General features: G+C 39.5%; 2 protein-coding genes across 4 annotated transcripts in view; one reads left to right on the top strand and one right to left on the bottom strand.

The window, feature by feature from the left end:
- SHPRH (SNF2 histone linker PHD RING helicase) overlaps window positions 1-15,772 on the bottom strand; it is a 1,098,091-nt gene that overhangs the window by 746,471 nt on the left and 335,848 nt on the right. The gene's annotated exons all lie outside the window — the stretch shown is intronic.
- Window positions 1-15,772, top strand: part of ADGB (androglobin) — a 217,489-nt gene that overhangs the window by 119,026 nt on the left and 82,691 nt on the right. For all 3 annotated transcript variants that reach the window (XM_050949423.1, XM_050949422.1, XM_050949424.1), the window contains 6 exons: window positions 3,112-3,175; window positions 5,088-5,190; window positions 7,281-7,422; window positions 11,409-11,523; window positions 13,011-13,178; window positions 14,578-14,716. In XM_050949423.1, coding sequence (XP_050805380.1) covers window positions 3,112-3,175; window positions 5,088-5,190; window positions 7,281-7,422; window positions 11,409-11,523; window positions 13,011-13,178; window positions 14,578-14,716 — 731 coding nt within the window. The remainder of the gene's footprint in view (window positions 1-3,111; window positions 3,176-5,087; window positions 5,191-7,280; window positions 7,423-11,408; window positions 11,524-13,010; window positions 13,179-14,577; window positions 14,717-15,772) is intronic.

Below are 15,772 nucleotides of genomic sequence, written 5' to 3'. Positions count from 1 at the left end.
GGTGGCCTCTAGTTCTTATATTATGGGAACAAGTAAATAACTTTTCCTTATTCACATTCTCTATACACAGTCATGATTTTATATACTTCTATCATATCCCCCCTTAGTCTTCTCTTTTCCAAGCTGAAAAGTCCTAGCCTCTTTAGCATTCATAGTGCTAGTATGTATACCTGAGCTGGAAATTACGCTTCCTGCTTCAGTGCAGACATACTTTCAGTCCTATAGAGCTGTATCCAAAGTAGGGAAACCCAATTCTTTCAATCCTAGACGTTTTATATCTTAAAAGAAACCTGGAGATTGTTACTTAGTTTTGGATGTATTCTACAGGCTATTCAAGCATTGAGCCTTGTTTGATGTTATATAAATAACCTAGTTGTTTTCTTGCCCCAGTTCTTGCTGCTGTCAAGGTATGAACTCCCACTCTGAACCTTAGTGTCCAAAAGTTGGGGTACCTGCATGAACTCCCCTAAGCTTAATTACTAGCTTAGAAATGGTAGAGCTGCCACCACCCAAAAATATAGTGTCTGAGGCACTTTCTGGCCCCCAAACCCTTCCCTGGGGACCTCAAGACCCAAAGCCCCTTGGGTCTCAAAACAAAGGGAAATAAACCATTCCCCTCTTCTCTTCCTCCCAGATCCTCCCTTCCCTGGGTTACACTAGGAGATCGCTGTGATTCAATGCCTTGAATCTTAAAACAGAGGAAAGCCACCTCCCCCCTCCTTCTTCACTCCCCCTCCCAGACTCTCCCTGAGAGAGACATTGATACTAAGAGAGAAATCAGGTTTTTCCTCCCCCCCTTCTCTCCTTTCTCCCACCAATTCCCTGGTGAGTGCAGACTCCCTCCCCTTGGGTCTCACACAAGAATAAAAAACCAATCAGGTTCTTAAAAAGAAAAAACTTCTAATAAAAGAAAAATAAAAATTGTCTCTGTAAAAATCAAGATGCAAAATGTTACAGGGTCTTTCAGCTTATAGACACTAGAGAGAATCCTTCCCCCAGCACAAATACAAATTGCAGCAAAAAGAGATACAATACTTCCAGCAAAACATACATTTGCAAAATAAAACAATTAAAAGAGACTAAACCGCCTTTCTAACTGGTACTTACTAAATTGAACAGAAGAGGCTGTTTCAGAAACTTGGAGATATCTGCTTACATGTCTGGTCCCTCTCAGAACCCAGAGAGAACAAAGAAAAAACCCAGAAAGCACAAACAAAGGCTTCCCTCCACTGAGATTTGAAAGTATCTTGTCTCCTGATTGGTCCTCTGGTCAGGTGTTCCAAGTTTACTGCTAATTAACCCTTAACCATCTGTTTGACAGCTGCATGCTGCAGTGTTGTGGTTTTCCTTTGGTATCTTTACAGAAGTTGGAATTTCTTAATATGCAATCCTAGTTCTGAGGGGGAACCTAATTTTAGATGTTCCAGTTTTCTATGCATTTTTTTTAAAGCTTTTGTCTTTTAGCCTCACTAATATTTCAGATATTTTATTTTTATGGTTGATATTTCTTTGAGGAGCCTTCACTTTCCACTCGTTAAGAACTGACTGGAAATTCTCTATGGCAGCAGTTATTGTCATAGGTGGTACATGAAGGAGGGCTATAGCTAGTGCCTGAACCTGCATGCTACCTGTAGGAACTAAACATTATAGAGATTTCAGAGTTTGGGAAGGACTCCCTGTCTCATGTTAGGGAGCACCAAAACAGGAGCGAGAATCCTTCAAGATTTGAAGTAGAGTCACCAGGCAAGTGATTTCCCCCTTCCATTCTCCAACACTGTTTCCTATTCGTAAAGGGTGTAGTTTAGTTACAGCTTCACTTAGTCAATGGTGAAATATGAACAAGTTTTTAAAAGGTTTGTTAGTTGAACATAGAGTAAATTACTGTTAGCCTTTTGAAGACCACCATAATAAATTTATATGCCAAACTTGTCAGTTCCTTTTTCTCATTTCTAAAAAGGATGAGAGTTACCTATTTTTAGAACTTACACTTTTTAAAAATGATCCCTACTGATCCTTAAAGACTTTATTACATAGAAATTTTAGCTGCCAGGCTAAGATTTTTATCCTGGCAGCCAATGATGTTGAATGTCTCTTTGCCTAATGTGAACATAGGTCAAATACAGAGAACTTGATATGGATGTTAAAAATTGGCATCAACTTTTGAGGAGGAGGAGCAGATCAGCAGTTATAGAATTGGTGAATGTCAAGAATGTATCACTGCCTCAATAGGGACTTTGAATAATCTGAACTCTTCCTTTGTATAAAACCCTGAACTCTGGTTCAAATTTTGTCATCAGTTAAAGTTGAACTCAATGAGGTTAACTGGGTCAAACTGAGGTCACAATTTGATTCAGTTTCTTAGTCATTTTCTGGCTAACACAATTTCTTAGAAGAATTAAGAAATTACATAAAGGCCATCGTCCCCTATAGTGATGCCTCTGCTTTTTCTATAGTTCAGTGATTTTTTAGGTGTTAAAATTTTAACACTATTTCAGTTTGTTGCCATTTACAAATCCAAATAAGATGAAACTAGCTGCCAGACCTGCATAAGAGAGAGTTAAACCTGCAACAAAGGTACTAATCAATGTCAACATCAGGGGTCGGCAACCTCTGGCACGCAGCTCGCCAGGGTAAGCACCCTGGCGGGCTGGACCAGTTTGTTTACCTGCCGTGTCGGCAGGTTCAGCCGACCGCAGCTCCCACTGGCCGCGGTTCAGCGTCCCAGGCCAATGGGGGTGGCATGAAGCCATGGCCAGCACATCCCTCACCCACACTGCCCCCATTGGCCTGAGACAGCGAACTGCAGCCAGTGGGAGCCGCGGTCAGCCGAACCTGCCAATGCAGCAGGTAAACAAACTGGCCTGGCTTGCCAGGGTGTTTACCCTGGCAAGCTGTGTGCCAGAGGTTGCCAACCCCTGGTCAACAGCTTTCACGAGAGATAAATTTTATGTGTTCATTTTTTAAGAGGCTTCAAATGTTGAACCACTTTCAAGAAATAGTTTTGAGTCTGTTTCATAATGGATAGAAATGGTTGCAGTAGCACTATGTGGGATGAGAGAAAATTTACTAAATTAAAATACTAAAATTAATTTTCCCCTCTTTTCTTTCTAGGAACCTGCATGTTTTCCACAAACCAAATACATATGCTTATAGTTATCAGAAAGCTGATTTTAAGGTACATGCATGCATCACATTATTGATTTCACTTTTTTATTGAGAGAACCTACATCTTGATAATTCATAAGTCCTAAATATTAGTGCTAACCCATGAACAACTATTACAGACAAAATAATAATGTGAAAATATATATGGAAATACTTAAGGCAATAGTGATCATCGTTAAGGCAACATGTTGCTGACACTTATACTGCAATATTTCCCTTCCTTCAAAATCAGAAATGACAGTAGTACCACAGATTACTGTTTGGCAATGGCTAAAAAATAATGACTGTTGGAGGTAGCAAAAAGATTTCAGTTTACACTATAGAATACAGTGTGCCAGATCCTCAACTCCACTTAAGATACAAGGCAAAGGTGACTTAAATTTGCCTTGAGGCAGCTGCTGAGATGCCCCTCAAGAGCATTCCAAACTGATTCAATCTGAGAGCCTCAAGATTGAGAGGGCAGAAGTATAGTCTCCCATCCCTCGACTCTTTAGGTGTACTAAGTGCTGCTTTGGTGCACTTGAGAATCTGGTGCACTTGACTGGAATTACATTTTACATATGTAGTTACAATTACAATGTAAACACACTAGCAATGTTTTAGATACCTACAGTTAAATAAATTAATGTAACTGGAAGATTAAACATGTCTGAACGTGTTGCTCTTTAGTTTCATATTTAGTACATTACCCTGTAATTGCTGTGCAGTTAAACTTTGTCATGAATAGACCTAGTACAAAATCTTGTACCCAGAAATTATCTATATGGGTTATATTCCTTAACTGCAGCATATCTTCAGTGTCACTAATCTCACAGTTATAAAGTGTAACCAGATCATAGGTCAGTTTTCCTGACCCATGATCTGCTTTGCATATGCAACTTCATGCAACTGAAAACATGCTCTATTTTCTAAAATGTAGTCAACGCAATCCTAGCTGTGTGCTAGGATGGCCAAGTATATTCTTTAGAACCCTTTACTCTGGTACCATAATATTTTATTAGACACAGGTAAATCAAATATTCATGCCATCTGGCAAATTAAATATCAAACATATGGGATAACAGTTTTGTACTGTAATTTCATAGTTTTATAGATTTTTAAGGTCAGAAGGGACTATTACATTGTCTAGTCTGATGTCCTATATATCATAGGCCATTAAATTTCACTCAGTTGCCCCTATATTGACCCCAATACCTTGTTTGGGGTAAAACATCTCCCTGAAGTGCATCTAGCCTTGATCTGAAGACATGCCAATATTGCTAATATCTCAGTATCAAATTGCTAATATTTACAGTTATGGCTGTAACTCCAATTTAAGAAAAATTAAAGACAAATGAAGTTTAAATTGGAGTATTTTATAGGAATGGTGCAATACACATTACTGTTTCTGATGTTTATGCATTAAAGTTTTATGTAAAGTGCTACCATATTTTATTATTTTTGCAAAGTAGAAATCATAATGATGCAAAATAAATTGTATGTTAAGGCACAAGTCAAGAATATTCATAATACTGTATATCTTACAAGTTTGTTGGAATTGCTTACAGTTGGCAAATTGTAGAACAATTCCTGGATGCTTCATATCGTAATGATATTTTTAAAAGGTAACTAAGTTGGTCCCTTATTATAACTGTTGGTCCCTTAATACTAGTAGATAAGCAGGTTTTAAATTAAAGGTGGTACACAGGGAAGATGAGCATAAGATGTAGGTACAGTTTCTATTAAAGAAACTATTTTTTCTCTAATCTGTGGAAAGAATGAATATTAATAGGTAAATGAAACTTGAAGCTCTGTCAGAAGCACTGGTAACAATTTACTGCTTGTTTTACATATGTACATTGAGTCAAAGTTTGAACTTTAAATCAAAAATTGTAAAAGACTAATTCAACAAATTAAACATGAATGCCCTTTTCCACCTGCAGTTTACAGATGATCGAGTCTTCTATTATTTATTTGTGGACAGTCTGAAGCCTATTGAAATCCTGGTTAGTTTTTCTGCATTAGTACGCTGGGGAGATTCTGGAGGTAAGAAAAAAGTGTGTTAATATTGATTGTTCTCAACTGCTAAAGACTTTTATATTAACTGTCTTCTTTTGAAACCATGCTTTTTTCTTTTTTTGGTCTTTTATGGAGTAGGTGACACTCAGTGCCTAGATGGTTTAGTGAGAACTGCAGTATTCCCTTTGGATATTTTAGAGTTCTCTCTCCTGCAGTATTGACACATGCTATGTCCATAGTATCGTGATCAATTATGAGTCACACAGATCTGCTTAGTAAGACGAGTTCACCTGTGCGGTAATTTGGCAGGCTTTAAACAGAGCAAGTTGACTCCAGGAAATGATCTGTCAAAACACTTGGCTGTGCCACAGTGGTGCTTTTGTATTGCACCACACTGATTGAAAACACTTTTTCACATCCTTTTTATGAACAATGCCTCTTAAGGAATTGTTTACTATGTTTAATCATTTGCTATTCCTTTTTGTCCATACCTTTCCAGAATGGATTTCCTTTCATTTCCCGTGTCATTTCTGCCTAGTTTTCTCTTCTTGCAAACTGTTCTATCTTTGGGCTGGTCTACACGCAATAATAGCATTGATTTAACTAAAATTGATGCAAATCCCTGTTTGGACACTTTTGGATCTGTTTACAGCAGACTCATCTTGATACCCTAGGGGTCTGCCTAGGGTAAATCACAAATGTCTGAAATATCTAGATCAGGGGTCAACAACCTCTGGCATGCGGCTCACCAGGGTAAGCATCCTGGCAGGCTAGACCAGTTTGTTCATCTGCCGTGTCAGCAGGTTCAGCCAATCACGGCTCCCACTGTCTGCAGTTCACCGTCCCAGGCCAATGGGAGTGGTGGGAAGTCACCGCCAGCACATCCCTCGGCGCTTCACGCCACCCCCACTGGCCTGAGATGGCAAACCACAGCCAGTGGGAGCCACGGTTGGCCGAACCTGACAACGCGGCAGATAAACTGGCCTGGCCCGCCAGGGTGCTTACCCTGGCGAGCTACATGCCAGAGGTTGCCGACCCCAATCTAGATTCTAATTTTTAAAGAATTAAGTTAATTGGCAGTCACCATGAGTTAAATAGGCCTATAAACCTTAGTCTAGACCTACCTTGAGGGCATGTAACTTACATGCCAAGGAGCCAAAATAAAGTGTAATTACACCTATGTGTTAAACCCTCTTACACAGGGTAAAGCAGGTCCAAGTAGTTCTGTGGGAGTCTAAGGTTATGTCTACGCTTTGAGCTGGTGGTGTAAATTCCAGTTCAAGGAGATGTACCTGCACTTACTCTGAGCAAGCTAGGTCACTAAAAGTAAGTGTGTAGCAAAGGTGACAGGAGGGGCTAGCTACTCCAAGTATGAGCCCATTTGAGATGCTAGGTACGTTCCTAGGAAAGCTAGAACCTGCTCCTGCTCGCAACACTGTGGCTACAATCTGTTTTTAGCATTCTAACTCAGAGTTAGCACACATGTAGCTCCTTGAGCAGGAATTTACACTCTCAGTGTAAGTGTACCCAAAGTGAGTAAAAAGGGATCTAAATTTATATCTCTTCTGAATAAGACCTTCAGAGTAGAGCGTATACATAACCCTTGTTCTGTGCTGTCTTTGTACACTGGTTAAGAACGGCAATACTGGGTCAGACCAAAGCTCCATCTAGACCAGTATCCTGTCTTCTGACAGTGGCCAATGCCAGGTGCCTCTGAGGGAATGAGCAGAGCGGGTAATCATTAAGTGATCCATCCTTTGTCACCCATTCCCAGCTTCTGGCAGAGGCTAGGGACACTTCAGAACATGGTTTTGCATCCCTGCCCATTATGGCTAATAGCCACTGATGGACCTGTCCTCCAGGAACTTTAGTTCTTTTTTAAACCCAGTTAACTTGAAAAATGGCTGAATTTCTCCCAGAGCTACCATTAAGGGTAGGCAATTTCTGTGGCTGACTAGGACACTTACTGGTGGAGGCACCACTGGCATATATTAACTTACAAATAGTCTGTTTTTTCATGGGCTTTGATGACCAAAATGTGATCCTGAATTCTGTTTCATGATAAAATTTTATCAATTGCTCTGCTAACTTTATTTTTCTAATTGTTTTTTTTACAGCGACACAAAAAGAAGGTTCTGGTATACCACAGGGCATGCTTACGGTTGAAAGTTTCTCTTGGAAAAGTGTGACTGCTGGACAGCTTGTGCTAAAGATACATACATATGCAACCAAAGCTGCTATGCTAAGACTTCCCCCAGGGTGTGTACTGGTCTTTTTTTAATTTCCCTCTAGCATTTAAAGACCTGCTGTTGCCTTAAGGATAGAATTTACATAACTGAATCTGGAATGGTTAATTATTTGCAACTATTTGAATGTTTGCATAAAATTTATAAGATTTTTTCATGTTTATTTGGATTTAAGAATCATTACTAAAGTTTTTAAAATTGTGTGTCACTCTGTGAATCCCTTACTCTGTTTGCTGATATCCCACTAGTTTTTCTAGAAAAAAACTGAAATACATTCAGTTCTAAATAGAAGGCTTCAGAAATTTGGCTGAGGTATTAGCAGCTCTCTAACACTCATTTTAATTAAAACTTTTACTGAAGTATGATACTGTAGCCAGTATTGTAACTCTTCTGTAAATGGAATTTATGAAACATGAAAGGACATAAGTTCCCAAACAATTCCAATTTAAAATGATTAGGAAACCATGACATTGATGCTTTGTAGGATCATTTCTCTTGGCATGTAGCCCTAGATATCTGGTTTAAAGCAGTTCCTTGGCTGTAAAAATAAAGAAGAGACAACCCCATACCACCCCCTTCATCCTTAGATATCTACTAGTCTCTTAACATGTTTGAAGTGAAAGAAACAATTCATGATGTATTGCCACAAGGACTGAATTGCTGGATAATTCAAAGCTTTTGGTTCTCAAAAAATAAAAACTTGCCAGTTTAGTTTAAAAAAGATTATATGAAAATGAACAAAGGACTGCTGCTGTGAACTTTTAGCTTCTTTTTTCTTGTGTAGATTTTATTTTAAAAGATAGTTATTTATTTTTATATATCAAAAAAAATTACAAAAAGTACCTATAAAACTTAAACAGAACAATATATATCTGTCATGTCCTGTATGTCCATGCCAACAAACTATAAATGAAATCAAAGAAGATTTCAAAGGAATAGAAAAGTAAACACAAAGACTTGTTATATATCTGGTATTAAGTCAACCAAGTTGAACAGTGCTCCCTTTTTTCTCTAAACTGATTAAAAATATTAAAATGGATTTCATTTGTGACAAATGGCAGTAAAACAAATTTCAGCTGGAAAAAAATATACACATCAGAATGCCTGATTGAACTGGCTCATGGACAGATTAATCAGCATCTACATTCTTCTGAGCTGTGCAGTTTCTGAAAGTTGGAGATTCAAGTTCTGTGGGGGACTGCACTGTCAGAAATTTCAGCAGAAAAAAGTTAGTCTTCTGCAGGACTCTAAATCAAAGAGCAAATCTTTATATTTCTGCAACTGCAAGTTTCAGAGCTACCCAAGAAGCAGGTATCTATTACAGATAAGCTCCCCACCCATGCCACTACTTCTCTGATTCCCCATCCTCCACAATTTGCAATCATGCCACAAGGAATAATTAATTGTGTAGAATTTACAACATGTCAGTCTCAGGCATGGGAGTAGAAGTGGGCTTAGGACTCACCCTGTGGAGCAGTTTCCATTTCATTCTGTAGACAGCAGGACTCACCCCTGCAGCGCCTCCTGCTGGTCTCTCGGGGAATTAGCTCATTCCAGCATCCAGAGCACCCTCTACAAGCCAGTGACCCACTTTCCAGCTTCTGGCCCCCATGTCCCTCCCAGGACCCCAGTGCCCTTTTAACTGGGTTTCCCCCTCCCAAGGGAACCCCACCCCACTCCACTATCCCCACTTTGCCTCAGTATTGGCTACTCCCCAGTCTCCCTCTAGCCCCCATTCCCTGGGGCAGACTGCAGTATCAGCCACTCATCATCAGCAAAGGGGTTTGGACCTGCTGCCTTGGCCTAGCCCTGGGCTGCCCCCTGCAACCACCAGTATCTCTTGGCCTGATGCTAGGCTCACAGCCTGGGGCTTTCCAGGCAAGAGCTCCTCTGCCTGTCCCCAGTCCTGCTCCACCCTAGGTGCCTTGTCTAACTCCCTGCAGCCAGGCCCTTCTCCCTCTACAGGCAGAGGGAAACTGTGTGGGTTTCTGGCTCACTGCCTCTTATAGGGGCCAGCTGGGCCTGATTGGGGCTTGGCCACAGCTGAGCCTGCTTTCTCCCAATCAGCCCAGGCTTCTTGCCCCAGCTACAGCCCTCTTCTGGGCTGTTTTAAGCCCCAGAGGGCAGGAGCGGTTAACCACGCCGCTACACATTCAAAAAGACACCCCCGCTGGATGCCAATAGGACGCATTCAAAAAGAAAAATTACTTGGAAATCCAAGTGGAAGCTTTCCTCCCTCTGTCCATGTGCCAGGAAGTGGTGTAGTCTTCATCCCTAACCAGTTGCAATTAAAAAAAAGCAAATTTTAAAATCTTTGCACCATGTAGCTGTTCCCTTATTCTTGTTGCTATTAACCAAAGAAGTTTTCATACCACCGTTCACAAGAGAAAGGAGGAATATGGTGTTGAGTGCCTGATCCTGTCTTGTATGAATACAAGAAATAATTCTTCTTCCTTTCAAAATTGGAATTAGCTGTAGTTCCCAAGGAGGCACACTGAACTTCTGTTAATCACCAGCTGATGAGGCTACTCTTAACTGGATTGGGCCTGGAATTATTGCATAAAAGTGGTTTTATTCTAATCTGGTTTTATATTTAAATTTCCTTATCCTTGCCTATGTCCTTATAGTAATTTTGTTTAAGGTAACGAATAACTAAGCGCACGTCCAGACTAACCCGCGGCATCGGCGGGTTAAAATCGATTGCTCGGGGATCGATATATCGCGTCTAGTCTGGACGCGATGTATCGATCCCCGAGCGCGCTTACATCGATTCCGGAACTCCATCAACCCGAACGGAGTTCCGGAATCGACACGGAGAGCCGCGGACATCGATGCCGCGCCGTCCAGACGGGTGAGTACCTCGATTTTAGAAATTCGACTTCAGCTACGTTATTCCCGTAGCTGAAGTTGCGTATCTAAAATCGATTTTAATTCCTAGTCTGGACGTGGCCTAAGACATTTGACTCTTACTTTAGATTTTCCAGATAAGATTTATAAACTTAAATGTAGCCAGCTGTGGTCTTTGCTTTTAAATTCTTCTTATCATTATTTATTATTTGTTTCAATCAGTGTCTGGAAAATACCATACAAACCCAAAAGAAGGCACAGTCCCCGACCCAAAGAGTTTATACTCTCTCCTTACGAAATACTACAGCAATATGTTATTCTGTGTTATAAAAACCACATGTAATCAAACTAAAGCAGAAAATAAATCTAAAACAGTGGCTTCTCAAATTACAGCCTGTAATTATAACCTCACCAGTAGTTCGAGGAGCCTTTCCTCATGCTCTGCTCAATTACACTGCTACCTTGATATAACACCAACCGATATAACATGAATTTGGATATAACATGGTAAAGCAGTGCTCCGGGGGGGGAGGGCGGGGGAGGCGGGGCTGCGCACTCCTGTGGATCAAAACAAGTTCAATATAACACGGTTTCACCAATAAAGCGCTAAGATTTTTTGGCTCCCAAGCAGGGCCAGCTCCAGGCCACAGCGCCCCAAGCGCGTGCTTGGGGGGGCATGCCGCGGGGGGCAATCTGCCAGTTGCCGGGAGGGCGGCAGGCGGCTCCAGTGGACCTCCCGCAGGCGTCCCTGTGGAGGGTCCACTGGTCCCGCGGTTCCAGTGGAGCATCTGCAGGCACACCTGCGGGAGGTCCACCGGAGCTGCGGGACCACCGGACCCCCCGCAGGGAAGCCTGCGGGAGGTCCACCAGAGCCGCGGGACCGGCGAGCGGCAGAGCCCCCCCCGCAGCGTGCCACAGTGCTTGGGGTGGCGAAATTGCTAGAGCCGGCCCTGCTCCCAAGGACAGCATTATATCAAGGTAGAGGTGTACTTATTTGAGAATCAAGCAATTAGCAATTGAGGGTTAAAAAGAGAGGTGGGCCAGGAAAGAATTTCACGGTTGTGAAATTGGTCCACTGAATGAAAAGTTTGAAGAACCACTGTTCTAAAAGAGCGTGCTTTTCTTTTTTGTTATATTTTATTTTTTATGTAGGCGACATTTGTTAATCTTCACTGCAAGTTCCCCCATAGGGCACCATATCCATCTGTGTAGCATGGTGCCATGTGTGTTTGGTGAAGAGGATACTGTTTTGCCAAATCTTGACAAGGTACATGTTACCATAACAATGCATGCAATATTATTGCAAGTCATTGACCACACTCTTCTGCAGACTGATCTAATTTTTCTCTTGAATTTTGAGTTTGGAGGATATGCAAGAAAATTCTGTGAGTTGTGCAGAAATATTGTCACAAAAAGAAATTTAAATCTTAATATAAATAATGTTGCATCTCTATTTATAGTAGATTTTACTGAATAATGTAATGTAAATTCCAAATATATATGGAAGCAAGGGAAACAGTTCTGAGATATGAAAATGTGAGGAAGAGAGACACATATGAAGATGAGCATTATTATAGCTATGTGATGTAAACGTATAAGCAGGCGTTGGATGATGTGTTTCACATAAAATAGCTGAAAATTCATTAATGTGCCAATATATAATTGGATATTAAAGAATGTAGTGGAAATATTTAAATTAGAGGTCGTGTATTGTCTTCTCTTTTACAGTGTGCAGCTCTGATAGTCATAAAATGCATGTAAAGATTATTAAGATAAGTTCAAAAATGCCGACTTAGTGATGCAAACTGTCGGTCAGATGAATACATTTTCCCCCCATATGGTTGCAAAATGACCAGTAGGCCCCAGAATAGCTTTTGTTCTTAAAATGAACTATTGATTCAAAGGGCTTTGTGATAGCTGTGATCAGAGACCCTGGGGGAGAAATTAATGCTTTCTCAGAGCTGTTGGTTAGGTTGTCTGTAGATCCAGACAGGTGTCTCTTTATTAGTTAAACTCAGTGCATGTTTTCAAGGTTTCCTTTACAAATGATTGGGCCAGAGACTTTGGGGTTTTTTTAAATGGAAGTGTAGATTCTCAAGCAGACTTGTGCAACAAATTTTTTAAAAGGGGATAATTTTGCAGCCATTTGTACCGCTGCATAATAATAGGATATTAAAGTAGCTTATGCAAGCTAGGATGGATATTTAGGAAAGTAGATTAAACCTGAGAACTTGATATGTTAAGAAAAAAAGAGAAACATTTTCTACTTGTCTCCCTTCTCTTTACAAAAGGGAGAATCTGTGGATGGAACTTCCTTGGCCATAAAAACAATGTAAAACTGCCCCTGCAGTTGCTTTCTGTGGTTGTCTTTCCACAGATTTTTGCAAGAGGAGCATCTAGTCTCTAGAGTGCCACTCCCAGCTGAGTTTCTACAGTCTCACATAGAAATTCAGGTGAAGGTTAACACTGCTATGTGCAGCATTCACTTTGACGTGGTGTTCAACCAAATACAAATACTCTTCTAAGAATATATGGATGGGATTAACCAATATTATGTCACAATGTATATTTTAGCTAGGAGAAGCCTTCACTTATTCTTACTACGATATAAATATGCATCTTAATTTTCACTTAATATTTTACAGTGCCTGGTACAAAAGAAGAATAATCAATGCATAATATTTTTATATTCTTCATTATCTGATAAACTGATAGCATTTTCCTTCCACAAGCTAGAATGTTCTCTCTCCCCAGGAGAGCTACCGGTTTATAGAACAGGCTACAGTTATCCTGAAAGCTATTGGAAATGTGATTAATAATTTCAGCAGTGAGCCTGAACTTTCCAAGGCCCTGAAGGAGCTGGAACTAACTCACTTCCCTCACAGCCTCCATGGGACAGGAATAGCTAGAGAACACTTCAAGGTAACAGTTCTAATAATCTGCTTTTTCTAAAAGAGTTCACAATATAAAAGAGTGTGTATGTGAACATTCATTCTCTTCTTCAAATAAGCTGCTATTATTGTTGTTATTATTTATTATTATTTATTACTATTAGCCAAATTTTCAAAGGGGTCTCCAGCTCTGCCTCTGATTTTGCACACATGGTTTGAAATCCATTATAACTTGCATGTGCAAATGATAGACTTTACAAATACAAATAGAAATTGCCTTTCCTTTATATATCCAAATGATAATATATGCAGAACTGTACATACTAAAATCAGAGACACTGTTTTGGCAGTTTGGCACTGCATGTTTCAAACATCAAAATTCATCGGCTTTTCGAGATCTAATTCAGGATATGAAAGCAAAGAGACTAACCAAAGTTCAGAAAGCAATACACAGAACAATTCCCTACCGTGTCTGAGATTGATGTCTCAGGAAAAATTGATTTGGATTTTTGTTATTGAAGACAATAGATTATTTTCATAGTCACAACTTTCCCTTAAATGTTGTATGCATGTAGTTAATTATGCTAGGTCTTTCTTCAAAACATTAAATAATCATGCTTTTAACATACAGTGTCCTAATGTAATAGCAGCCACTAGAGATAACAAAGTGATTACAACCAAAACCAGCAATATTACTGTTGACTATAATTGATATTTAGCCACCCAGCCTAACAAATATTTTCCCTGAAATGTTTACAGTACTGGAGTAGCTCCATCCTGATTTATTTTTTATTCAACACAACACTTTGTACATTGATTTCAGCATGTGTGACTTGTACTCAGGTACAGAACAGCTGATAGAAATGATGATGCATATTTAATCAGTTAGATTACTCACTAGAAGTAGATATTCAATTTTTTACATTCACTGATAAAAAACAGAAAGAAGCCAGTCCAATTCACAGTAGTTGCATGTGAAATTGGTGCCAGATTCAAACATCTCCAATGTTTAGGGGAGGAAGTAAGAATCAGTGTTTCAGTTTAAGTTCATCTCTGATATAAACAGGTAGCCAAACGTTTTAATAACCTTTGTGCCATTTTATGATAAAGAATCCAAGTCCTATAGGAATAAATGTTAGTCATCTCATAAGCAGATGTTTTACATTTAAAATGAATATGGTACTACAGAGTAAGATGAAAGAGTATTTTCCCATTTCTTGCTCCTGAAACTATCTAGGTCTCTAGAGGGAAGTGTTTGTCATATGTATTTGTGCAAAATGGGAGCTCAAAGGCATAATTTTGAAATGGAAAAAACAAACAAACATTTGTGGAATATTCTGTATAGAGTATTAATGATCAAAGAAATATATAAATCAGCTTTCTTGACAAAATAAATGTTTGTCTGAATTTTTTCCTCTTTTTCATTTTAGGTTTTCAATAATGCTTTTAGGCATTTGATCCAACAAGTGTTAGGTAATAAAGTTCCTCCCAATTTTGAATTCGCTTTTAGATCCTTCACTTTGGATTTGAAAGCCAACGATGCTCCTGTGGAAGACAATGTGTCTTCAGGTACTGTGCTGATATTATTAATCATTTTATCCAGATTTGTCTGTCCGTTTCTATTCAGGGGGAGCTGGTCACATACCCTATATTTCGATTGCCTAACATTTGCCATCATAGAAACCCTCAGAACTCCCTATCTCACTAAGTCTGCAGGCAGGATGCACGAAGCGGGTAAAATAAGGTTTGCATAGGCAGCTGTAATTCTGGCATTTCCTAACTTTCAAGTGGTTTACTTTGCAACCTAAGTAACTTTTTGATGTGACTTTTATGCATATAGTTTATATGTATATGGTCACATATTAAGCCAGAAATAGTGATAAACTGAAAAACTCTTGAGAATCTTATAGGTACAACCCAAAATGTACATTTCTTTCTTGTAGGAAAAATCTTATTGGTTCAAAGTCAAAGTTCACTATGCCCTGGCTAGAATCTGTGTAGAATTTTGTGAGTACAGTTATGTAGAAAACCTCTTTAGATATTTCCTCTTGTCTAGAAGTCAAGACATGAGATACAATAATCTTATCCACTTCCTAGACTGAGCTGGGCAAATGATGAGGTTTTGGTTCACTGGCAATTCTAAAAAATAAATATGAAAATCATTTTGGGCTGAACAAAATGTGTAGTTTGAAGTTTCTAAAATAAAGTTAAAGGAAACTCTGAAACAGAAAGTCCTCTTGAATAAAATAAAACGTTTCTTTTAAAAGAACCAAAGGTTCCCTAGCATGCTTGAAAGTTTCAAACAGCATCACATTAAAGTATGCCAGCAGGGTCTACATGTACCAATTAATAAACACCACATTAGTACACGTTAAAAATCGCACCCCCTCCATTGCCCCATTGTGTAAGACAAGTCTTTAGCATAAGAGTGAGTTTGTGACATGTGAGCTGGAACTAAGACCCATCAAACTGTTCTCATATAGAAGCCACACGCATCCTTTAGATGGGAACAATTTTTAATTCCTGTTGAAGAAACTGGTTATCTGCAGGTGAAAGGCTTAGTAGCCGATTAGCAATGACCTAAAGCATTCAGCTCCCTACTCTGTTACACTATTTAGAATGCAG

The sequence above is a fragment of the Gopherus flavomarginatus genome, chromosome 4 (genome assembly GCF_025201925.1).
Source record: "Gopherus flavomarginatus isolate rGopFla2 chromosome 4, rGopFla2.mat.asm, whole genome shotgun sequence".
NCBI lineage: Eukaryota > Metazoa > Chordata > Testudines > Testudinidae > Gopherus > Gopherus flavomarginatus.
The sequence above is the reverse complement of the archived record's forward strand: the minus strand, read 5'-3'. Positions and strand labels throughout refer to the sequence as shown.